The 27374-nt window shown below is 37.8% G+C and overlaps 2 protein-coding genes across 2 annotated transcripts in view; both read right to left on the reverse strand.

Annotated features, from left to right (window-relative positions):
- Nucleotides 1-2436: 2436 nt before the first annotated feature.
- On the reverse strand, nt 2437-12755 carry LOC149303133 (voltage-gated potassium channel regulatory subunit KCNG3-like). The gene is made up of 3 exons (XM_089481341.1): nt 12535-12755; nt 9678-10313; nt 2437-3085 (listed from the first exon to the last, which is right to left on the reverse strand). Exons 1-3 carry the CDS (start codon nt 12753-12755, stop codon nt 2437-2439), a joined length of 1506 nt encoding a protein of 501 aa, XP_089337467.1.
- A 558-nt stretch (nt 12756-13313) lies between these two features.
- LOC149303134 (3-hydroxyanthranilate 3,4-dioxygenase-like) overlaps nt 13314-27374 on the reverse strand; it is a 112700-nt gene continuing 98639 nt past the window's right edge. Inside the window, exon 10 of the mRNA XM_089481343.1 lies at nt 13314-13551. Coding sequence (XP_089337469.1) covers nt 13314-13551 — 238 coding nt within the window. The remainder of the gene's footprint in view (nt 13552-27374) is intronic.

Below are 27374 nucleotides of genomic sequence, written 5' to 3' on the forward strand. Positions count from 1 at the left end.
AAAGCTATTTTACTGAGACAAAATGCTCCCTGACTTTTAAAGAAAAAGTGGGAAAAGAAAGAAGCAGTCCGTAGGGACTATTTAGTAAATACCGCAATGCAAATTCTCTGTAGAAAACCCTACGTAGAACATCATTGTCCATCACACCTGGAGTGGTGGTTTAAGGCTCTTGGGTCTGTTCACTTATGAATTATGAAGAGCCGACCTCAGTGAGATTCTGTGTTATACATTATACATTATATATGTTGAAGGAACTTGGCCCTTCATAATGAACAGTAAAGTGAGGGAGTTAAAACCACAACTCCTCTGTCAACTCTCCTTTTAGCAAATATACCCTTCTGAGTTTCCTGTTACATACCGGCGACAAATGACTTCGGCTTTTGTCAGTCATCCCTTTGGACTTTTTTGGTACATTCAGATCTTTGGATAGAGATATATATATGTAGAGAATGCACATAGTCTACGTTCATTTGGGTAAAATGCGATAAATGTAGCCATAAGAAAAAAAAATGTTTCAAGGTCATGCGTCATTGATACGATTTGTATTAGCCCCTAGCTGGGACTGAAACACTGAGTTGCTTTGTTTACAATGAATTCTTAAATACCGTATTGGCTCAGATATAGGCCGCACCCTAAAAGTTAGGTGCTTTTTTAATGAAAAAAGTTTCTGCCCCCCCAAGATATGCTGCCACTCTGTCCCGAAGATGTACCCCCCCGAGATATGCTGCCACTCTACCCCCCCCCGAGATATGCTGCCACTCTGTCCCCAAGATGTCCCCCCCACCAGACTTACCGGTGCAGACTCCACGGGGTCTTGAGGGGCCGGCGGGGGACAGCTACACATAACACGTATTCAACTTCCGGTGCCGGCACTTCCGCCATGGGAAGTACCGGCAAGGAAGATTGTTCACCGGCAGCGGCGATGCGAGCAGAAACAACCTCCGCAGCCGGCAAGTCTGCAAGATTGTTAAAGCACATCGTGCAGATGTGCCGGCAGCGGAGGTCGTTCACGCTCATCGCCGCTGCCGGTGAACGCTTATGCAATGCGCTTGGATAATCTCCCGTGCCGGCACTTCCCCCGTGGGAAGTGCTGGCAGGGGAGGCTGTCTGAGCGTATCGGAGAGTAGGATACGGGTCCCCTGCACCACTGCGGGGGATCTGCATCCTAACCCTGCTGCCTGCCCGGCGCCCGGAACTGCATGTCCCGGGCGTCGGGCGCTAGACCCAGAATATAGGCCGCACCCCCACTTTAAAGACTTAAAGTGGGGGAGGAAAGTGCGGCCTATATTCGAGCCAATACGGTATATGTACTTTTTTTTTTGCGGAAAGCGCTGTTTTATATTGTATTTGTAGGCTGTATGACGCTCCTGTAGTTTCGATTTTATTTCAAAATTGTGTGCCAATTACTGAATTAATCATAGTTAATTATATATATATATATATATATATATATATATATATGTATATATATTCAATCTAAATAGTGTAATTTCTGTTCCTTGTTTTCCTTTATTATACAAAACTTAATGTAATATTTTTTATATATAAATGTTACAATTTTACTGAACTAAGAAAAAAAAACATTCCCCCAAATCACATAGCTCCCAATTTGTCAAAAGTCCAAGGAGGGCCACGTTTGTTATAGGGAGGGTGACTAGATAATAGGACCATGGAGAGTTTTTTTATGTGGCCTACTGGCGTAACTAAGGCATTTAGAAGAAAAAAATCATGTATTTTATTTATAAATGACATTTATGCATGATTTTCCTGTTGCTTTACAGATTACCCAACAAACATTATCAGCTACTAATAAGGGGACATCAGGGGAGGTAAGAGGGACACAATCATATGGGACCCAAAGAGGGACACCTGGGAAAAATAGTGTATTCTAAAAATAAAAAATACTCATTGTTGCTTAAACAATGAATTCATTAAAAAGCTATTTATCTACTAAAAAAAGGTTCTACCTGCTGAGAAAATGTATTTTTTTTTAAATTATGAGAAGTACAGTCATGTTTAATACATAAGATTCAGCATTTTAAATATATTTATTCTGCAATATTAGAAATCTAAAGCTGAATGGTTTAGTTTTTTTCCCATAATTGTATTTTCTATTCCTTATCGCACATAACGCAAAACAACTAACCCTTTGCCTGGGCCCTCTAGCATTGAAAAGGCTAATTGTCAGTCATTTTAGTATTAGGAATTTCAAACTTTAATATTGCACCGGTGTAGGACTGTAGGACTGTATTTTTATAAAAATATTTTGTTTCTCTTACGTTGCGTATTACCTTTCCCACTCCCTCTGGCACTTGAACGGTTAATAATAGGAGTAATAATTTTGATCATTTTCCTGCAGTGACAATGACGTATAAGATTAGGTCTTTATTGTGCAGTTTAAGTTACAAAGCGAATGTCCTCCATACCTCTTTAATATTAATTGAGAAATTCGTTTGATAGGCTCCGCCCATATCTGGCCGTTTTATACTTCAATTCATGATAACACTGCACGAAACTGTGATAAATGAAAGTTATAGGTAATGCCAGTAAAACAATCCCACTGACTACACATACTCCTCCGAGTATTCTACCGGGGATCGAGATTGGGTACATGTCACCGTAACCTACTGTGGTCATTGATATAATCACCCACCAGCAGGCCGCCGGAATACTCGCGTAATCCTCGTTTTTTGTTTCAAGGTCCAATCCGTGTTCTAGGAGTTGCGAGAGTGCTCCAAAAATTGCCATGGCAACACAGATAAACACAAGCAGCATGACCATCTCCCGGTAACACCTTTTTAGGGTTAATCCAAGCGTCTGTAGGCCAATGAAGTGCCTTGCGAGTTTTATAACCCAAAATATTCTCATCATCCGCAAAACCCTAAGGGTAACGCCAGCTCTCTGCAGTTGGGGGTTTTCTCCCGTTAAAATGGTCATGAAAACAGAAACATAGTAAGGGCTAATTGCCAATAAGTCGATAATGTTTAAAGGTCTCTTCACAAATTCACATTTATTCCTGGATACAATGAACCTCACGATGCACTCCGCCGTGAACCATCCTATGCAGATAGCTTCAATTATCCTGCTGAAAGAAAACATGTTGAATTATTTATTTTCCAACCAGCTTTTAATAAGTGTTTTGCATTTGCCACAGGACTCATACAAGTATAAATAGGACTGATTTTTAAAAAAATAGATTTTAACTTTTATTCATAAATAAAATTACGAATGTGCAGCTGGATACTGACAATCAAAAATGGAAGTCAGCATACTGGGGAGTAATAGATCGATGTTTCTTTTATAAAGTAAAAACACAATAGTTTCTAAATTTTTTTATATCATGTTACCAGTATAATAAATTATTATTTTTGTTATACGTATAGGTATTTATAACTAGGTAACAGCTAATGCGTTTATTCATTTTGGAATTTCTAGAAAATTCCAATACACTGTAGATTCTTTGATAAAAAAAAAAAAATCCTGGCATACAAATAGAAAAGATTTTTTCCAATGAGTTTTACCAAATATATTTGCATATATCACCAAAGAATTGTATCACTTTGATAAGATGATATACAAGTAATTACAAAATATGGGAAATTAATAAATTCATCTAAAAACAAGTTTATGTCAGTTCATTCACAGAATAACGGATGTGTTGCCTAAATCAGAAAAAAAGGCTGTAGCCAACCATCAGCCGCATGCTGCTGGACCTAATCTGGCACTGGAGCAGCTCTATATGTTACATATGCGGCCCTATAGGCCACAAGCTTAAGGTGACCACATCGGCCATGTTTTCCTGGACACGTATACATATTGCTGACCAGCCCAGATAAAATCCTGCCCTGCAGTATGGGGGATGTATATTTGATTAAATGGGTCCCTTTCATGAGTCTATACATCCCACATACTGCAGGGCGGCATTTTATCTGGAAAACATGGCCAATGTGGACACCCTATTACTGACCCACTGCTTATTTGCTCGGAGGGCAGAATGGCCAGTCTGGGCCTCCAAAGCGAAGCTGGGAAGTTGCAGGGTACTATGAAAGTCTGCAGTGTTTATGATTATAGATTATAGATTTTGGATAGGTCAGGAACGTACATGGTGAGCCAAATTTGGATTCCATACTAGATCATGGAGTTCCCTTCATTCCGCCTTTAAGTGCGGGGACCTGGGACCCACACAGTGTTTCATTGTGGAATGCACTATTTCTGCGTATACTGTATATAACTTTCTCACTGTGTTCCCTTTTTTCTGTTGGTATGATGTGTCAACCTAGACCAGAAATTAACTGTTTGAGTGTCAGAAAGGAAAACTATTATCTTGCATTCCCCTCGGCTGCAAAGCCCCTTTCCCACTGAAAGGGTTAGCTTCAATGTAACCAGCATTCTGCTAAATGTGTTATAATGTGTGTCAGGTGTATAGCCTACATGAGCATGAGATTATATGTGATATGTACTTTCTTGAACAATTGCAGCTAATATCATCATTATTTGCACATTTTTTTATATCTATCTATTATTGGAAACCAAATTTTGCATCATGTGCCAAGTTCTTAATATCTGTTATGTATTTTAGAGAAAAACATTAGTAGATTTTGTTTTCAGCTGCAGAAGTAGAACCTGTAAAAAATGCTTAATTTTATTTGTTTTGTTGGGCACTTAATAATGCCTTAAATGAGACATTTAGGGTGCAGCTGAATAAATCCAACTGACAATATCCACCACTCTTATGTAGTGATTGATTGTTTCTAATTTGTGGAGACAACACAAAAGTGCAGCAAATTGGTTGGCATTGTCTAATCTACAGTAGAGGTTGGTGAGGAGTGGATTGGGGCGGAAAAAAGCAGAAGGCTTCTTTTCAAAGGTCTGAATAGAGTGGGAGTCAAATGGACTGGGTACATAACAAGACAAATATAATGTACGTATCAAAAGAAACTTCCCAAGGCTTCCCCAACCCCTCCACAATGCCCCTTCCCTGCTCCTTAACATCTGTGCTGCAAATGGACTTTTTTTATATTGCCAAAAATACCAAAGAAACTAGGGTCTATTCACTAAAGGGAGAGTTGACAGGAGAGTTGGAGTGTCAGTTCCTTGACTTCAATCTAAATAATTAAGGTCAAACTTAATGGGCTTCTGCTGCAGGAAGAGCTGAGCTGGCCCTGAGCTCACCCATTGAAGTATACAATATAGTGAATAGTGAATTGGAAAGATGAATCCACATCTCACCTGCTAACTCTCCCCTTAGTGAATAAACCACACTTTGTAAAAATAACTGTTCTGATTGTAATAACTACTTCTTTCACCTACTTCACCACCAAACAACAATTTCCACATTCTTTTTTATGGATCAGACTTGTCCCAATTTACCCAAAATGGTATTGCTAGTTTATAATTTAGTTTGATTCTATCCTACAAGCTTATACGAGGCCTTTCACACACAGGACATTGTCAAATGTCACCCACTAATGTAGTTTTATCCTAGCAGAAAATTGCATAGTCCTATAAACATATGCATCATTTATAACAATTATTTGTAAATATTTCAGTAAATGGCTTTTAAATGGCTTTTTGCAAGGATCACCTGAGTAAGCAGCATATTCTTCGGCAATATGTTGGTCATGGAAGTGAAGTGCTGCCATATTTTAATTTGATTACGTCTTTAAAAATGCATTGATGTTGAAAACAAAATAAGTAGACGTTTCTTCTCTTAGATGATCTGGGTAAAACTGTGAATGACGTTTGAGATGAAGAATTTAATGTTGTACAAGTGATATAAAAATCAACATAAAGGGGAACTATATTTTCTTTATTTCGGCAGCCCAAGTTTACTGCATTGTGTTAAAAATCTCTTTTTTTTTCTCCCATCAATCTGCAGCCTTCTACTGTGAAATATTTCTTGAATTTGTCTTTTCCTCACGACACATCTAAACTTCTAATTCATTCCCCTGTGATACCGTGTCTGGGTTATTGCAACCCTGTACCTGCCTAGCTTTTCACCATTGCAATCCATTCTGAATACATGTGTCAGACTAATGTTCTTATACAATTGCTCTTCATGTGCTGCCTCACCCTATCATCACAGCTTAGACCATCACACCTCCACAGGCTCCACAGACCCGGAACTTTTCACCATGGCCGCACACATACTGTGCTCATAGACGTGATATTACCACAGGGTCTACCATCTCCACTGCCCATGGACCGACCGGGAGGTCAATTGCTAGAATCTGCTGGCACCAGGACAGGATTAAGGGTGGAGCACATGGAGCAATTGCTCTTAGGGGCCAGGTGTTGTGATGGGCCCTGCACCAATTGCTCCAGGGCCCTGGCATTGTGAGTGATCCAAACCTATGTGTATATCTGTGTGCATATACTATATATATATATATATATGTATATATATGTGGGGAGTAAAAAGACAGATAAGCAAGATAAAAGAAAAAATGGAAAGAGGTGAGGCAAGTATTCCAGCAAGTAATGGAATCTCTTCATAGGTGTACAGAGGCCGTTTATCCCTGCCATCACTCCTGTGTTCCAATGGCACATTGTGTTCACTAATCCAAGTTTGAGTTTAAAAGGCTAATTGATGAATAGAAAACTGTTTTGCAATTATGTTACAGCTAGAAATGTCCTTGTTTTTGAAAACAGCTTGGTGACCCCATACATATATGTATATACATAAACACATGTATATATTAAATATTATGAAAGACTGATATATATATAGTAGATATAATATTGTAATTCAGAGCAGTAGCTTGTTTAATTAAATATGCCTTTTTGTTTACTGCGTACAACAATTTACCAATGCTTAAAAACTTTAGTAAATACATACACACAACAATCACTGCAGTTACTACGCTGAACAGCTGGTCTTTGTAGACAAACTATAAAGCCAACTCACCCGCAAATTAATTATATTGTATAATATAGCATGAAGTCAGTTACCCTTCAGTTGTTCTTTAGGGTAGTTATCTAATAATAATAATAATAATACCCAATCATTCTACTTAAATAGTCCCTGTGACCCCTGATAGTAATATAAATAAGAACCCCACAGGTAATTTATATGAACCCTTTATTCTTAGTTCTAGTATTGCCTATCATCATTTTCTTATCACATGCTAGCTTAAACTCGAAAAGAAACACTAATGCACAAATTCCAAGAGCTGAAGTTCTAAAAGCTCCTATTTGACCAGATTCCCTTATTGGTTGAGCCAGACATGTTCCTTGAACCATTCCCCAAGCTATAGGCTTCAGTTCAGCCTTTTGTTGTCTGAAAGTAAGTGATGGTGGTATTCTTTCAGAGCAACATGTTTTAGTACATATTGCCTTTGTTTTCAGTAAACTTAATGGACTGAGAATATCAAATGCAGGTCAATTGCTGCAACCACAGAGATCAATTATTGTAACTACTGAAAGTAACTACAGAGAAACCAAAACCTTCTTCAACACAAGACGCAAACGTATAATGGGAAATATTGGCCTTGTGTTTGCAATAAAATATTCAAAATTTGATATATACGTATTTGGGGGGGGGGGGGGTTATCTTTCAAAGGCTTTAAAATTCATGGTAGCCATGTTCCATATTCTTACAAATGAAATGATAAATGAGAGCCATCAATGACAAAAAAAACCTACATAGACAGAAATAGCACAATTCTGTGCTACAAAACGAAAAGCACCGTGTTTTAAGGATCTCAGAATTCAGAATTTGAAAGGTACGTTTTCAGCTTTGACAGTGCATGTTTTATTCATAAAAGATAAGGACATCTTTATGGTGTTTTAAAGAAGAAGGCAAGAACTAAACTGTTCGCCAGATCTAGTTATGCTTCAAGTATTAAATGTAATGGCTCGGGGGGGGGGAGGTCTTAAGGGCAAGAACCCGAGTTGGTTTAGCGTTGAAGCAGGGGCCACTATGCCTACAAGAACAATGATGTTTCCATGTATAGAAACTGGGCACACCCATTTTTATGTCATCCTGAGTCTGTATATATGTTGAGCACTAATGAGCTGCTAGAGACACAGATCTCCCTGAACCTCCATTAGATCATCAGGTGCAGAGATCAAGGAGTATGCTGAAGACTGGTCCCTCCAAGAACTTGGTCTTGTCTTCAATATTCCTTGTAGCCATGCTACAGTTGATAAGACATCAGAAGACTTGTGAAATTGACTGGTAAATGCCTGATTTGCCAATTCCCTATTTGCATGGTTACAACATATTTCTATAGTCAACAGGGTAAATTACACTTCTACAGAACAGAAGGTCCCACAGAAAGCTCTAGTTTATAGCAGAATACAACAGGATGAAGAGTTCCACCAGCGGATATTATACTCAACTTCATAAAGCTGACTTATCTGCTTATCAATACAAGATTAATTGAATGGAAAGTACAAGGAAATGTTCTCTATAAATAAAATGTAATTATAATACAGCCAAAAATGTAGTATATATATATATATATATATATATATATATATATATATATATATAGGCATTGTGCAAGTAACAAGGTACCAAGTTACACTTCTCTATACAGTAAAACAGGACACTAGACTGTGAAGTACATTTTCTTCCTGAGTTGTGCAACCCAAACTGAAACAAGGAAAACAGGACACTTCATGAAGAACGCATTTCTTAGGTTTGCATTTGGCTTCTTGTGTTTCTAAGCAACACTACATAATGCACTTAAAGTAAACAGTTCATATTTAACTGTTTTATGTCTGGGCATCCAGCCTCACTGAAGAAAGCATTGGCTGTATATGCTACTGAATTCTTTCCACTGTGCAGTAGATCAGTCTGTAACTGTACAGGGCTGAGGATGTACAGTGTATAAGTCACAGCTTTAAGATCTGGGAGGAGGGAGGCATATTTCTTCAACAAATCTATGGGTCTATTTTATGTAATATATTAATACGAGCTCACAGCCCACTCTTTGGGTCCATTTTATGTTTTCCCATGCATATATAGTAGCCGGGCTATAATATCTGTAAATATATTTATGAATACATCAGTAGGTCTTAGATATGTGGCTTTTTAACCTGGTGGGTGCCAAATGGCGGTTCAATGCTTTGTAACTCGCTACCCGTTTCTCTGGTGCCTGAAGTGTTAATCCAGATATCATTGAGGATCCAGCATTGCTGCATTGTGGCAGAGCTGTATGCACAGAGCTTAGTGGTGGTGGTTAACCCCTTGCTATCGATTGTATAACACGCTCTGGATCTGAATGGGTTAAATGAAACATTAACTGGATAGATGCATTGGGTAATTGTATCACCTAAGACAATTTGCATTTAGGAGACCAGGGAACCCTCTTAGTAAATATAGCTATATAAAGAGAGATACTAATACTACTACTAATAATAATAATAACAATGTTACTGTTAAGTGTTAAGAGGAGCTCTACCTGGTGAATTAGACCTTTGATGATTCCAACTCAGAGGGAACTTCTAGTTTAATATACTTTGTATCATTTTCTTGAAATTTCCTCCTGTTAACTCCTTAGCTACTAGGAAGAGTAACAATGGACAGTGACCTTGTTGTCCACCCAGAGCAACCAATGCGTTAATGTGTAATAGGAAGCCTCTGTATTGGGGTGGCCAAGACAAACAGACACTGATAGATTGAGAATTGCAGTTCGTACCCCGATGGTTCCCACAGACTGTCGGTATACCTGTGCTCCTCCACGCTCCTGTTCTCTGCTGTCTTCCAGTCTGGCAAGGTGCTGGCACACAGGACAACCATGGACACAATGACAAAAAGGATTGACACCACAGCCAGGATCTGAGCTGCCAAGGACGAGGTGGGCTCCTCAAAAGTCATCCTCATTCTCTCCAGCCACTTCTTGTCTCCTGCCTCCTCGACCTCATCTTTGCTTGTACTCTTGTCTGGCTTGCTCTCATCAGACAGGTAGGTGTAAGTGTCTGACATCCGATCATCAAGTCTTCTCTGGCAACAGTATTCCAGGTGAGAACATTCCAAACCCCAATATATCATCTCATTATAAAAAGAAAGCTCGCACATGTGGGGTACAAACCTCAGTTTCCCATACTTCACATACATCATGATGAACCCAAAAGCTTCTGAGTGTCTATCAAAAAAATACTCATTCCTCTCCTGGTCGTAATCATCACAGACCTCCAAAACATCCTTCTCAGAGGAACAGCTGTGAAGCCTGCTTACCCTTCTAAGGGGGAAATCCTTAATCACATCTTGGGTAAAGTAATACCTAGCACCCCCAACATTTAGGATAAAGGAGTCTCTTGCAAAGTTCATCTCTGAGTCCAGCTTCTGCCGCTGTCCTTCAGCACTACAGCCAAGAGGGAGGATCAGATATTCACCTTAAAGTTTTATCTCCCCTTCCATCCTCTGATGCCAGTAAGCCCCCTTCCCCTGGTGGATCCATACAGTCAGACGAAGTGTAGACCATTCTTTCAGCTCAAAACAGGATCACTTGATGGAAGGAAAAACTTCAATTTAAAGGTTCCATGCAGATTACAAACAAAGGTCCTTGGAAGTCCAAGTAATGTTTATATGATGGTCTCATGTTCTCCAGCTTCTTGTGAAAACTCTTGGTATCTTTCTTACAAGTCTAAAGTCAGCTAAGTTGTACTAGATAAGAGCAAAAGATCTTGTATTTCATTAAGGAAGTTCTTCAGGTGATCAAAAAGAGATAAAATTATCTAGTGAGGAAAAAAAGGTACAGAAGAGTGGTCAGAGCTCACTAATGCACATCCCTTCTCCTGTGTCTGCTGAACTTTACTCATCATGAGAACCAGTCGGGGAGGGAGGAATGGAGGAGGAGACAGGAGAGGGGGAGTAGGGCTTGTGTCTGCTCTACAGAAACCTTAGAGGTACTATTCTCTAAGCTTGTGTTTCAGGACTGTCTGTCTCCATACATTAAACATCCTTAATTCATTAGGCACACAGATCAGGGGTGGCTTTGTTCCTTTCAGTTGTAGTTGAAGGCATATAGGAGAGAAAACGTGTTTTATGATGATATAATCACTACAGACTGTCCACAATTTAAACAATCATCTTCTCTATGGCAACTATTGAGATTCTTTAAGAGGTAAAGGATGCCGCATATTATTGTTTTTATTTATGATAGAAGTATAAAGTGATGATCTGTGTTTGTCACTCAAATTAACAATTAACATATACAGAGAAGAGAGAGGTACTTTTCTAATAAAGGAATCACAAAAGCACTTTGACTTCCATTACATATTGAATTAGTTATGTGTCGTGAGTGTATATATATATATATATATATATATATATATATGTGCAGTGTATTTTAAAAAGGGATTCATTGATTAACACAGTGATTAGTTCAACTGAATTTCTTAACATCAATAAAGTGTATTTAATTGTAACCACACTGTTGTAAGTTACTGCAAGAAAGCACTCCAGGTTGTTTTCTGCAAAGCCCCCTGAGTATACATATGCCCCACATACATAGGTTTGCCAGGACTTTTGGGAAGATACAGCGCCAATTTTAGCGCAGTAAAAATTAAAAGTCTTTAGCAGTAAAGTAAAAAATAAAAGGCTGGAGCAGGAACAGTAACAAAATAAAAATAAAAATAAAAAATGGGCAACTATTTGGTACAGCTTGAAGCAGGTACTGAAGAAGAAGTGCAGGTTTTCCAGGACTATCTGGACAATAGAATGCTGTGCCTGTTCTTTGCCCCCTGCTGTAGCATATTCTGCATCTTTTGGGGGGTTTCTTCTTCTTTTCAGTAGGGGGGTTTAAAAAATAAAATGGGGAGCACCAATTCTGTTTTCACCCATCATGACCCAAGAGCCAGGTGGAACAAGATCCCCAAAATGACCTGGAAATCTAACTGCAAAAAATATTCACCCACACATATATTCCTTCCAGGTGCATAAGCCTCTGCAAACCTGGCATAGAGGCGGGTAATAATTTTTGGATTTATACAGGTCTCTAGGGAGCCAAACCTCTGCCTAACTATAACTGGGAGTAAGTGGGCCACTACAGATGGGGCTGGTGCTTCAGTCGGAGCAGATGGAGGGCTTTTAATAATGACCGTTATCATTGTAAATGCCCAGATTTTAAGAAATTCTGGCACATCATGGCCAGATTTAGGGGGTTATAGCTAGCAGCACAGAACTGCTGGGCATAAAGGTTAGATTGGAGACAATGTCCCCCAAGATACTGGGCTATAACAATTAGGCGCTTCCCGCTCCTCAGCAGCACCACCACAACTACTTTTGGCAGGGAACCCAACATCCACAGATGCATCACTAGATATATCGGAAACTGGCCAACTTAAAAAAAACAACTCTGAGTCAGTGGCTTCAGCATAAGCCTCCTCAGCACTACACCTGCGCTGCCTCATACTAAATAAACAGTTTAGAGAAAAATTAACCCTTAGCGGGTAAAAAAAAAAGTGCAGTAAGTAAAAACTGCTGCTGCAACGGGATCAATATCTAAGTTCCCCCTCACTAAACACAAGTGAGGAGAGGGAGGCAGATCCATAATCTTAAAAGGCAATGTTTATCAACATTGCCTTTGAGTAGGCAAATGGTGATCGTTCTGCTGAATGATCACATGGCTAGCCAGCATATTATTCATTGGCATGTTGCCTTTCAATATGGCTTCAGAGCGATCATATGTCGCCCAGGCATATTTTTTTATATCAATGCATTTCAGCTGATCGCAGAACACGCTCGTTGATCGCTTTTGTAGGCTCGCTTGACCGCACGTTCTACCAGGCAAGTCAATTATCATTAACTATATGTTTTTCCGTGAATTTTTGGCGGAGGGGTTAAGACTAAGCCATTCTAAAGTTTACCACAGACAGTAAGATAAAGAGTCAGGGTGTTTCTTTAGTAGACTTGGCTAAAACAACAGAGCTGGAGTACATAGAAACGGCTAATATGCAGCTGCCTGAAAAAATATATTAAGGATAAAAAAAACAGAATATCTCAATATTTTCTAAAACCTATATTTGATTTGATACTAGTAATAAATATATTGGAGGGAGTTCACCTTTAAGGTTTGTATCTGACCCGCACAGCTGCATTTGTTGAGGAAAGGGAAACCCTCATGTTTATCTAGAAACTCACGCTGTGTTTTCTAATCCCTTTTTTATACTTAGTATTCATGAGAGATTTAATACTTCTGTACAGGATTACATTTGTGCACTAAAATGCAAGAGACCGTGATTTCAAAGCTGCAGAAGTATTAGTTCCCCTCCCGGCGCCTTCTACTACAGATCTAGAATACGGTCTAATATACGGATCATATGACTGACTATTAAAATGGATTATTTTATTTTCGCAGCGTTCATTGATTTTTGGAACGGCGCTCGCATTTCTTGTCTGTTTCTAGTTTATTATCTTCATCTATCAGAACCGCGATAGCATGTGCTTTTTGTTTTTCAGTCGCTGTAATTGCTTTCCGGATTTTAATATTAAGGGACTCTTTTACCTCAGGGGAGCCGTGATCTGTTACAAAAGCAGAGCTGAAGCAGCCTAATATTTCATTTCTTATGCTGTTCTTGCTATCCTTCTCCTTGCTCATTCTATGCGAAGGAAGCAGCAAATGAGGAGGAATTAGTTAAAAGGGGGAGGAATTTGTTAAATGAGAGGGACTATCATGGAAAGTCTGAGAACAGGAAGTTAAGATTGCTGCTCCTTTGGAAACAATGCAAATAAGGAGTCAATGTTCCCCTCCCCCCCTCAGAGTGGGGTGTTCTAATACTTATATATTGCTTAAATCAATCTGTAAGCATCATTGCGTGGGTTTATTTTGTGTCCTGAACCATAAACTAGAGGATAGGTTACACTTGTCAGATGTTTCAGATACAACTTCACCCTTAACAATACACCTATTGTGTAGAAGTTTGCACACATTGGGTAAAGAAACCTGTTGTAATGGGTGATACAACAATACAAAACTAACTTCCTAGGTATTACATATATCTTATATAATATTCCTGAAATATTATTACGTCCTATAAAAGGGGTCTAGATGTGCATTAGGACATTATAATATGTCTGTCCTATTGTTTTTGCACCAGCAAAAAAGGCTACATCTCATCAGGCTGTCACAAGACAGACTGGGGTCTCCACTGTCAGTAGAAGCCAGCATAGCTTACTCCACACTGACCTGGGCCGGCGCTACCTAAAGGCAAGGTAGGCACCAGCCTAGAGCGCAGATAGCTTGGGGCGCCTCCTCTGCTGGTGGAAGAACATGACCTTTTGGGGAGATCATTGATCTCCCTCTAACCTGCGTTGCGTCTGACCTCGCTGTCTCTGGCAGCATCGCAAGGGAGCAATGAAACGCAAGGCCTTGTGTCATTTTTAGGAGATTTGTTTTTTCTTAGCAAACCTGAGATTACTGGGACGGGAATTCAAAACATTCAGAAGTAATTACATTTCTTCTTTACACCCACTCTTTTTTCTCTTTCTTCCTTCTGAGGCTCCCAGAACCAATCAATTTCCACCCAAGGGGAGGAATAATTAAATGGGCTGAAATAATAATCTCTGGAAAATGAAGTCACAGTTGCTGTTTACACGTACTGGTGTACATGTAAGTATAGATTCTGATACATATATTTATTTGACCACTAAGTAACATTACAATGACTTATTAAGAATACTTGATTTAGGAACTTCACAATTTCGCGCAGAGAAGAAGAACATTATAACTTGTGTTTAACTTATTTTGTTTTATTGTGAAAAGTACAAACAATGGCTTGATACACAGAAATATGTACATTATTGTCCGTTCTATTCAGATGGGCCCAAAGGGCAGAGGTAAGATAAGATATTGAACATTAAGGAATGGGCTTTGAGACTCATGAATAACCAGTTAATCCCAAGGTTGGTAGATGGGGTTCAAAGTTGGTATTAAAAGGATATGACAAGAATATCTGCTTTATTGTCATAATATATAAGTATATGTAAGTATATAAGGCTAAGGACAGATGGAAGAGACCCAAGTTCTAGGTAATTATTCAATAAATCCAAAAAGGTATAATGGAGCAGAACAGGTTACGGATAGATAGACCAAGGGCTATGTTTCCTACTACAAGGATATAGTGAAAGGGTCAGAAATATCAGAATATTAATGGCTTTTATATCAAATATGCAGAGAAAAGTTCAAACAAATAAATGAAAGTTATGAGATAACTGGTATTGCAGTAGGAAGCCCTGCGCGTTGGATAAAGCAGGTCATGAGGATGTCTTTAGAAGAAAGCTAGAATCTAATAGTCACCTACCTTAAAATAACATTACATTTATTTATATAGTGCCAACAGATTCCATAGCGCTATTACAAATCATGGGGTGCATCAAAAGGGGCATAGATGCCCACGACAAGGAAATAATTCTACCACTGTACAAGTCACTAGTCAGACCACACATGGAATACTGTGTACAGTACTGGGCACCAGTGTACAAGAAAGATATAGTGGAGCTGGAGAGGGTTCAAAGACGGGCAACCAGAGTAATAAGGGGAATGGGAGGACTACAGTACCCAGAAAGATTATCAGAATTAGGGTTATTTAGTTTGGAAAAAAGACGGCTTAGGGGGGATTTAATAACTATGTATAAATATATAAGGGGACAGTACAGAGATCACTCCCAGGACCTATTTATACCCAGGACTGTATCTATAACAAGGGGACATCCTCTACGGTTGGAGGAAAGAAGGTTTCTACACCAGCACAGACGGGGGTTCTTTACAGTAAGAGCGGTGAGATTATGGAACTCTCTGCCAGAGGAAGTGGTGATGGCAAACTCAATAAAAGAGTTCAAAAGGAGCCTGGACGTGTTTCTTGAAAGCAATAATATTACAAATTATGGATATTAGATTAATAGGGACAGAACGTTGATCCAGGGATTTATTCTGATTGCCATATTTGGAGTCGGGAAGGAATTTTCCCCCTGGTATGGGGCAATTGGCATCTGCTTCATAAGGGTTTTTTTGCCTTCCTCTGGATCAACACAGTAGGGACACAATATGTATATAGGTTGAACTTGATGGTCTTTTTTCAACCTTATGAACTATGTTACTATGTATTAGAGCATGTTAGAACATACTGGAACAGAAGAAGTGGGCCCTCCCGTTATGAGCTTACAATCTAAGATTAAATAAACTGAACACAAAATATTGAAAGCCCCTTGGCTTTATAAAAGGTGGCGCCAACTGAAATATGGTGTGGTGGCTATATATGTAGAATTATAAATACTGTCTCTTTACGACTATACATTTCTTATGTGAGCTGCGTAAAAATAAACCACGTTTACTTTCACTGTTACTATGAAAGAAAATTGTGTCTCCTTTATCCAAATTATTTAGCCTACAATTAAGTTATCTTTACACAGGCATTATTCTGAACCAACCACAGCAGTACTATAAAACGTATACATCTCTCTCTTTATACAAACATTTTAGCTAAGGACCACAGAGATAACCTAACATTAAAACAGTGGACTAAGATACATTCATGGATTACATATATTGTTAGAAAAACTATTACCGGATAAGTAAGCATTTTAATGAAGGAATTGCTTTTAAAATGTACCTATAAACCCTCTTTGGGCACTTACAGGAATGAGCCTATAGGTCAAAACATTATGAAACCCAAGCAGCTGGCAAGGAACATTATGAAGCCACAGATTTATAAAGCTCCTGGGGGATTTATAAATGGACATGTTTTGGTGGACAGCTGAGGCTATCAACAGCACTTATAGTATGTTCATAAGATCTACTTATTTATTGTGACTATTACCAACTGCTTTTATATAATGATTAAACTTTTTTTTTATTTTTGTATTTCACATTTAATTTTGTAACACACACACACACACACATATATATATATATATATATATATATATATTTATATTTCTGTAGGTCATAACTATTCATTTGTACCAGAATAAGTTTTTTTCCATCTGTCATGTCTGTATGTATTTATTTATTTAGACAGCTACTGTAAGTCACATTTTATTCCTGTTGTCACCTTCATCTTTTTGTTTTAAACTGTGTCTGTTCTGACCCAGCTTACGGTCAGATTTTTCATCTTTCTAAATATAATTTAACCATATATTCATTGTTAAATTTTTAAGTCACCTTATGGGGAAAAAAAATGTTTAATTGAATTTTTATTATTTTTTTAATTTAAAAAAAATATATTTTAGTTCATGCCTGAAAAATATAAAAACCATGTAGAAGAAAGTAACGCATTACTGCATCAGATTATATTTGTAAAAAATATACTGTAGGTTTTTCTGTTCTTTATAGAATACCACTATGTGTTTTCCGCTGTGAAAACCAATCACATTTATTTTTGTGGACCATTAACCATTGTCGTAGAACACATATCCTAATCGTAACTTACTGTCCTTACAAATTAGAACATTAAAGCACATTTTACAGCAAGATAAAGCATGTCTTCAAAACAGCTGCTTCCCTTTTATTTCATATTTATAAAATATATAAAATATATTTATATGCACTTATTAATAAGGCCCTTTTTTATTTGCATTTTTATTGTGTGATCAGTCAAAGTGAAACGGGAATTCAAATATGTTACAAAGAGTATTAGATGATGGGAACTAGAGGGGGGAGATAACAGGATACAGACATTTGAAATAATGGGAAGATGAAAATGTGGCGTAGGAAAAAGGGTTGGATATATTTAGGTGTCCACCGCTTAAATGTATTGTGTACTATACTCCCTTTCATGTCTCTGAAATCCCTATGCTTTTCACATCTGTACATGTTCTCTTGATTGTTCTCCTTTTGGAGGGAGCAGTTAAAACAATGAGGAATATATTTTTGGAATATTTACAGTATAGTTGCTTTTCAGCCTGATGTGGTACCTTATTGTGAACCCAGATCAGTACTCGAAAGAACTTGGTCTTTGCGTCAAAGGATCAGATGAACTAGTAAAGGCATGGATTCACATCCTGTTGTTCCTGGCTAATGCTTCTATTCTAATGATTTTCTTTAAAAAAAAATCTTGTTTTTTAGTTTTGAGAGACATTAAGGAATAATCATATTATAATACTGACTTTAATGGAAGGTAGCTAATGCCAGTACTGTTGAACATTTGTAGCTGATGTCTTAGTGAGCTTAGAGGATCCTCACATTACCTTTATTTCCTTTTTGTCTACACAATATCAGCTTGGAAAACTCAACTCCTAGTATAACACTTTTAATACTAATTCAAATAATAACTATTACATCATTCAAAACATAAATCATATTGACATGAAAACAAGCCAGGTATCACTTGGGACCTTATTTAAATTCTCCATAGTGCATTGTATGTGCAAAGACTGGAAATCAGCCAGAAAGTGCTACATTTCCATCACAATAGGTTTTGAGAATTTTCAATGACCCAACTTAGTTGAAAATAAAAAGCTGTTTTTGTGAGTTAAATTTCATGCAAGTTGTCTGTGCATTTGGTGGTATCAGGGGTTTTCTAGAAGGTCCATTGCTTGCATGCAAAGAGGGGCTGCAGCTATTAAAGAGAGGAGGGCAAGCAAACCAAGTGGCCCCCGACCTCTGGATTTGGGTGGGGGTGGGGGGCAATGTCCCCCTGCTCGTGGGCCGTCCCTATTTCTTACTCTAAGAAAAAGATGTATGATGACAGGTTATTTTAATCATGTGTTTCTCACATAAATATTCAAATACAATTTTTATTGTAGTTATTGAATATATAATATTGTATTTTGATTGTTCAGTGTATATGAGCCTAGCGAGTTCTACAAAACTAATTTAGGAGTTTTCTTATGTTGAGTTATCATAATACTCTGAAGAATACGTTATTACTTTGGGAAGAAAGTAAATGTATCCGCTGTATCTGTCTAATCAGTTTGACTGATGTGAGTTATACTTTATATATTTCATTATTTCCTTTTTGGTCAAGAATTAATTGAGTCAACTCCATAACCTCAAGACACATAGGCGCAGATATTTTTTATATTCAAAGAAATACAAGCAGGTAGATGCACATAAAGTAACAATTATTTTAGTAAAGAGAAAAACATAGACAATACCCTGAACAGTCCACATTTGGACTACTTTTGCCAGATCTGCAAACAAGTTTCTTAATTCATATTTTATATAATTATGCCAGTTTTCCTCTATATGTACCAAATATGTTTTTTGGGGAAATTGGTTCTTTTTTTGGCCAAATATTGGTATTCACCTTTTGATCCCCTACCCCTCTGGCCTCCTACAAGCCATAAAGCTGCCCCTTTTTACCTAAAATAAAGTTTTCTTATTTTCTCTCTCTTTCTTCTCTTGTAGCCTTTCTATAACACTCCAAGCGGTGTGCTAGCTACCTTCTGAAACCAAGCACTAACCCACCAGCACAACCCTGTCCAAAATAAAGAGTATATAAGATTCTTTAGGTAAGGTGTCAGCTGCTTGTAAGGCTTTTCACTATTTCTACCTATAAGAAACTCTGAAAAATGATTCCCTTGGCGAAAAATGTGTCCTGACCGGCTGGCACTTCAAGGGTTAAACGTATGTGTATTGAGTTGCTAAATTAATCTACATTCCAAGGTTCAGAAATATCTTTACAATTTAACCCCTTAATGTCAAAATGCATTGTTTTCAATGGGTTTAAGGACCGCCCATTGCCCTTAAGGGGTTAAAATTAACTGCCATCTACGCAGTTTTTGACATCATTAAGTTCATTTGTAAAATAACAATATACTTTGTTATTTCATTGGATGAGGTTCTGTCACAGTTATTCCTGTAGAATATTAATAATGTGAATTGTATGAATGTAAAAATGACATCTGATTTCCTATTTTACTGTATGTGGGGGGCAGGCGTCTCACTTCTGTATCGTGTTTTAAATTGCTTCTCCACCCTAAAAGATTTGGAGTTTCAGAAAAAAAAACGCACGTCTCCAGAGGCTCATTCTGCTAAATCCACACAATTAGAGCCTAGGGCGGACAGCCTCATACGTAGGATTACAATATAATCTTTATTGGGCTTTCATGGATTATTAAGGTAAATTTGCATGAAGTGCCGCGTTTGTGCCTTTTCTCGAGTCAGATGTGACGTCACAGCTAACGTCTATAGATTTAAAAGACAGAAATTAAATAAGAGTGTGATACGCGGATCCCATTTGTAGGGTCATTTGTGATAATTCCCCATTCATTTATTTTCCAGTCCCCTCTCCCTTCTTCTTATATCACCAAACGTGAAGGATATCTAAATAAAAATGAGGCAAACATGAATGGGAAAAAATAACCAAATTATACAGCAATTTCCTAGTTCTCTATAAGCTTCATTATATAATTAGAAAGAAATCATAATTTGTCATGTTATCTTTGTCCTGTATATTTTCCTTTTTCTACAGCAGTCACACTTGCCTATATGGCCTGGGGGAGATCAACAATGTTCCCAACAAAATGGGAAAAAAACAACATTTGTGAATGTGAAATGCGAGCGCGATTAATGTAAGGGACAGAAGCCAGCGTTCAGGAAAACAGGTCTCATGTATCATCCGCATTTTTATTCTCCAGCTAGTCTCTGTAGGGGATTTAATTTACATTTGCCTGAAAAAGCAATTGTACTGCATTTGGCAGTAGAAAGCTCTTTTTAGCTCCAATGTTTCAGAAGTGTAAGCCATCTTAATTCTTCTCCAGAGCAATACTCGACCATCTAATCACTGGATGGGTTTACGGCAATTTTGTAATCCATAAGTGACACAATCATTTATTAGAGATTGGGGGAAAAAACCCCCTAACTTTAGTAAGTGATTCTGCGGCATACATCCATCATACACATTGGGAATGAGTTTTTACTGTCTACTGCCGTCTTTTTACCTGCTTCTGATTGGCCGGTTAGTTGCGTTACTCATGGATAATGGAAAACTGTTTGTTTGAACTGGCTTGTGTGATATTTCTGGAAAATGCTTTGCCTAATCTACAACTGGAGAAGGAGCGTTATGTTTAAGGAAATTCACCTTTCAATAGTTTTTCTATTTCAAGTGGCTGTTTTAAAATGTTAAATGTCACTTTACACACACAAAACATATTAGATAAACAGACATCCTCAAGTTTCTTTAAAAGATTCTCCTATTAGCATTATGACATTCTGGATGATAAGAAAATGCAAACTGATTTTGGGTTTTGCCACTTTCCGCCGCTATGGCAATATAATTAGAACTGTTGCATATATGTTAGCATAAGGCCACACCGCTCTAGAGGCTCGGTGCATTCATCGTGGCATTTAACGTACAGCATATGATCAGTATTTAGAACGTTCACATGCTATGAATGCAATCCTGGATTGCATTAACTCTGATTATATAGCAAATGGAAAAAGTAAGTATAAATCACATTATATTGATAGAGAAATATGTAAATATGGTGATTGCACAGAAGTGTGATACTATCAAATAACGCTATAAAAAAGTAGAACTCTTGTATAATTGGTTCTGGTGACGTCCTCGCCCCCAATTGGAGGATCAGGGTGAGAGCACATTAACGGAAACCATTTTGGTAGAAGTTTACTGGAAGGTTATGTCTGCGGAAATGTAGACAATGACAGAAGAAAGAAGATAGGAGAGAAGAAAGGAGGAAGATGAAGAACTAGAAGATGCTAAACACAGACGCCGAGCTGCAAGACACGGAGGCGGAAGCGGTTGGAAGAGAAGGTAGGGGGACAGTCAGAGAGCATGAGAGAAAGAGTGAATGAAAAGGAGGGTGTGAGAGTCACAGAGACTGCGAGAGAGTAAATGTGAACAGGCAACAAAATTTAATTCCCGATTTTAAATGGTCCCAAATTTTTATCCGAAATGAATGGGCAGGAAACAGAATTTGCACATGTCTACTCGTTACACATATAGTCCATATTTAGGTACAACGTTTCTAAAAGTGATCCTATCACAACTCCAACTAAATTAAAAATCCCTTTTATACGTAATTAAAAATTTTAATTAAATAATTGAATCATAAAAACATATTTATCATTTTAATAAGAAACAAGTAGAAAGAAAATAATATATATATATATGTATTTTATTTGGAATCTGTACAGTGTGAGATATGTATTTGTATGTATTTAAGCCTTCAGCAGCAAACACTGGCCATCCGACCTTCACCTCACATGCAGTGGAAGGGGAGAATTATATGTCGCTTGTTCCATTTATCACACAATCGTCTTTTTGTTCCCTCTAAACAATCACACAACATATGTTGCATCTGTATTATTAGAAGAGTTTATTGATTCTGAATATTTTGTAGAAGTTACAAAGAGGTTACAAAGAGAATGGCATACCAAAAACAAAAATAGATATTACTCACAAGGTTGTGATGCTTTATAATGGACTGATGTTCAAACGGTAAGACGTAGCGTCACATAAGCTTTTAAGACCTTGGAGGTACCCGCTTTACCTCCGGAGAAAGGACCTTTGAGATGTTGAAACGAGAAAATTTACAATGGGGTTCCTTTTTCAAATGTAATCCTATGCATGCTTGACATCAAAAAGAATAATGCACATAAAATGAAGTCAGGAAAGCTAGTACCGGGTAGCCACACGTTACATGAATGTAGCAAAGATAGAACAAAGGGACACATAGATAGGCGCATGTAAGATCATGAGTAGAGGTAGGTTAAGTTTAATTTTTATTTTAAATGTATCTGAACAAACGTGTGCTTTTTTTGTGTGTATTTGTAGATACTGACCAGACCTTAGGGTCACCTACCAGATGCCTCATTTATGGTGTCCAGAAGGAAAAAATTAGATACTTTGACAGAGTGGTGGGCTAAGCAATAAATTATCATATAGTGACCGAATCCCCAATATTGAATACTGAGTGTGTGCTCATTTCTTGCTTTCTCATATATACATATTGGTCACTTGGAATTTTTTAGAGTGTGCTTACCTTTCTGTATTTTTGTGCAGAAAATGGGAAATGTCACTCCCTGTCCAATAGAAATATTACTGGTGAAAACGCTTGTTTCCACCAAGAGCCTTCATGGCTAATTATTTCTAACGTGTCATGATGTTTATGATATATGACATTCACATCACGGCTAAGCATTTAAGACATTGTGAAGACAGGTCGACATTTGAATTTTGAACATCACTTATACATGTAAAGGGGTTGAGGGTTTTATTAAAAGTATGAAACCCATGGGATATTTGCGAACACTCCTGCAGGAAGATAATTTCTGTTCAGAGACACAAACGTCTTTGATTTGCTCTCTTTATCACTCAAACTCTAGGAACGCTGTCATAATTCTAGAATCATCTAAGGCAGTGATGGTGAATGTTTTTGGGCCTGAGTACCCAGTTTTCTGCATGAACCCAAGTTGCAAACAAGTGCCAACATGGCATGTTAGTGTCTACCCCTGTTGCAGTACAGTGTTGTTTTCACCTTCTAGAAATAAAATATAACACACACAAGCATATACTCACACTCACATGCATACACACACATGCATTCAAATACACATACATACCCTAACACATACATGCATACACACAATATATACCTATTCACATACGTTACACACGTACATACATATATTACACGGCTTGGCAGTTTGTTTTGTCAAGACACACACATGTCTTTTTAATGAGAGGTGAGAAAAGTTAAAAAGTTATATTTTTTTAATAATGCTTTGCAATGTACATGTGAAAACGTCATAAATCTTACTGCTTATTCTCCAAAGTGTTGACTCACCTCCAAGTGACAGGCTGTAAAGCGCTCTCCATTCATTTTAAACATGACAAAAATGTTTCTTTTTGTATCAGGAAATCCTTTAATACCACGGTTGCCTAAAAACATATTATATGCAAAATTATACTTATTTTATTTACTGAAGTAGAACAGTTTGTCCTTTAAAACGGCATACATAATATCATTTTATGCTCTGGGGAACGTCAAACCTCAAAGACATTAAAAAAACATATTTAATGTGTGTTTCTTGGGGACTTTAAACTGAAACGTACAATACTAAAAGTGATTATAAAATTTCTTTGACACTCCTACGCGATTGTGTATAATTGTTGCCTCAAGCCAAAAATTCTACATGATCCATAGGGGCATTATATGCGTAGGTGCCTAAAAAAGCACTCTAATTGGTCAACGACTGTAAACACAGATAAAGAACAGATAAGAGTTGCTTAATTTCATTATTTCAAACACGAAAAACCTTCTTCTTCTTGCTATCGGAGATGAATGCAGCAGTACACACTTCTTAATTGACAAATAATATAAGTTAAGTCATCATTGAAATCTGAAATATATTATAGAGCAATTAAGCATTAATGGAAACCCTGTGCATGTACGATAAAGTACAATATAGTCAACAAAAAAATTGCTTCGAGTGGGGTAAAAAAAAAGCCATTTTTCTTTCCTTGCGTTATAACCTGGATTCTAGATCCTGTATATACTGTATTTTTACAAATGGCGGTTTCTCTGATTTAATTGGCATCATTTTTTAATACAATTATTTAAGTTTCAATAAAAAAAAACATTTACTTTTCAATGCTTCGTCTACCTCACAAATCATCCTGTGCCAGCTCAATATCTATGGCGATGGTACGGTTTTGTAACACTTGGTAAAGCCTCTACGTACCTGACACTAAAGTCAAGGCACAGAACGACAGCTATCATGAAACACCCAGAGGCAATGTCATCTATAAAAAGCCGCAGCCTGCTGCTGTAAATTTAATACGACCCATTTGTGGTGGGTATTATAGGACATTTATTCTTGAGAATTTAGAGATCTGCTTATTTATTAATGTGGATGTCTTCTTTGTAAAAACGAAATTACAAAAACAAAACAGTAAATAATAATTGTCAGGACTCGGGTGATCAGGTCGGGTAGGAGCCCATGTGCAGGGGATACTTGGGGTTCGGTCTGTTACCCACGGTGCATGATTATGCAAACAAAGACACCACAAGCAGAAATCCAGGTAATGCAGTGTATTTTATGTATATAACAGGACCAGCAAATAAGGGTAATACAGTCTAAGCGCGAAACCGGACGTATGGCAAAATAAAATACCGGTAATAAGTCTTTTGGCAGGGAGCCTGCTTGGAAGGGGACGAATGGCAGAGAGCCCGCTTGGAAGGGCACGAAAGGCAGAGAGCCCGCTTGGAAGGGCACGAAAGGCACACAGCCCGCTTGGAAGGACACAAAGCAGGGAATCCACTTGGAAGGACACAAAGCAGGGAACCAGGAACAGTACAGGTGCAGAGCCACAGCAGGAAGGTCCATAGACTTCAATACAAAGGCCCTGACTGAAGGGCAGGTTCATAAAGGCAGGGTACACCAGGTAACAAGGCCCAGCTGCATGTATGGACTAGGGCTCAACCCAGGTACCAAGGCACACCTGATCCTAGTAATGAGTTCTGAGTGCTCCAGAGGGCGGAGGGTGGCCACTAGTGGTAGCAGATTTAAACGCCACAGGTATAAAAAAGCCATGCTTCAGGCAGCGAAAAAGTGGTTCCTGACAATAATAAATATAAAATATTTTACTAGTGCTGTGTTTAGACACAAAACAAGACCCCTAAGCAGGGGCAACTGCCCCCCCAGGTCGCCCTAAATCCAAACTAAATAGCTGTGCAGCTACCACACTGATATGGTAGATAGGACTGCCAGGGCAAAAGCCCGCAGCAACCGCGATTACCACTCTACGGGGACAGGCTTTCATACTTTCATTCTTTATCCAAATGAGAATAAGAATCTTTTCGTAGATGGATTTGAAGACATAAACTCTGTTAGATATCCCATTGAAACAAGAGTCTTGAGACGTTAAAATTTACCATAATTCACACCCTGATGGCTTAAGTCGCTTTGGTTCCCCTGTGGCGCTAATTCAAAGAAAAAATGTGAGCAGTTATGCACATCTGCCCCCAGGCTTGCCACTCTGCCCCCGAGATATACCTTATATGCAAATCTCTGCCCCCGAGATATGCCACTCTGCCCCACCCCAGACTTACCAATGCATTGCCAAGCTTGCCCCTGTGCTCCAAACTCCCTGGTTTCTAGTGGGGGAAGCCAGTGGACGTCGACGTGATGCGTGTAGGCAACCTCGGCTGCTGCCCAGCACTTCCGGCACTATGTTATTTATTTAAACCTATTTAATTTATTTAGAAGTTAATACTGTATTTGCTTGATTATAAGATGGCCCTGATTAGAAGACGACCCCCCAAAATGTGAATATTAATTTAGAAAAAAAAGAAAAAGCCTGAATATAAGACTGCCCTATAAGAAAAAAAGTTATTAGTAAATATGAATTCACATGTGAACTATTTTTTCATATTTACTAAAAACTATGATTGAGAAAAGTGCACTTATTTCCTTTTGTTTGTCAACCTGCCCCCAAGTTATGGACATCTGCCCCCATGCTTGCCACTCAGCCCCCCGATATGCCTTATACCCCCCTATATGCCACTCTGCCCCCCAGATATGCCACTTCTAAGCTTTTTGCTTTGTTTTGTTTCATGGGGGTCTTACCTCTACTTTTTCCGAGATTCGAACAGATTTTAGTTTGTTAGATTTACAATTCATATGAACAAGAACAGTAGTAGTAATAATAATATTAATATTAATTATATAATTATCATAGTTCATAACATGGCTGTTGAGTTATTTATGTGATTTTATAAAAAAGAGTTTATATATTTATAAATATAAATGTATTTTATGCATTTCTAATGTGAAACAGACAATGCGTATACATTTTTCAAACCCTATCAAAGAGGTAAGGGTAGATTTACCTGAATTGTCTCGAACTTCTAGCAGTTTAGAACACCTGGAGTTTGTTAAATTATTATTACATATAAACTGGGAATAAAATTATCAGAAATAAAATATTTCACATACAAAATCATAAAAAAATCACAACCCAAAAATATGTATGTTTCATTTACTTTATCTACAAGCTACATGGTGGTTCCAAAATTGATTTATTTAGGATCATATCCTGTTACACTATAAACAACAACATGACATGTCGGGCATGTAGCGAATATCTGTGAACTCTATAAATTAATACTCTGAGCTATTGAACCGAATTTCAGTGATTCTACCTGCTGTGGCTTTATTCCTTTTTCTGATGAGAATTTTTCAAAAGGAATTGCTATGTCTTCGTGTCTTTTATGGAGCATATGAACATGATTTTTTACTTTTAGCTTGGAAACCTTTTCCCCGAAGAGGAAAAATAAAGCACAGAGGACGTTATTGCTGTTTATAATTAGGTTAGATGATAAATGGAACCAAGATGGTCGGTGAGACGCGGATATATAATTACCGAACTGTATTTATAAAATGTACCCTCTCTGTATTTTTTTTTTTACATTGAAATGCTAAATCATCATATTTTTCATGTATTTTTTTGTACCT

Source organism: Sceloporus occidentalis, unplaced genomic scaffold (genome assembly GCF_023333645.1).
Source record: "Sceloporus occidentalis isolate IW3139 unplaced genomic scaffold, rSceOcc1.0.p SCAF_15, whole genome shotgun sequence".
NCBI classification, from domain to species: Eukaryota; Metazoa; Chordata; class Lepidosauria; order Squamata; family Phrynosomatidae; genus Sceloporus; species Sceloporus occidentalis.

What these genes read in the sequence shown, in the direction of transcription:
- LOC149303133 (XM_089481341.1), bottom strand. Translation starts at nt 12,755, where the DNA reads ATGATAATTGACTTGCCTGGTAGAACGTGCGGTCAAGCGAGCCTACAA. An exon ending in CACCATTTGCCTACTCAAAG is followed by an intron (nt 10,314 to 12,534) that starts GCAATGTTGATA and finishes TCTTGGCTGTAG; the next exon opens with TGCTGAAGGACAGCGGCAGA. An exon ending in AGGAGCGTGGAGGAGCACAG is followed by an intron (nt 3,086 to 9,677) that starts GTATACCGACAG and finishes GTTTTCTTTCAG; the next exon opens with CAGGATAATTGAAGCTATCT.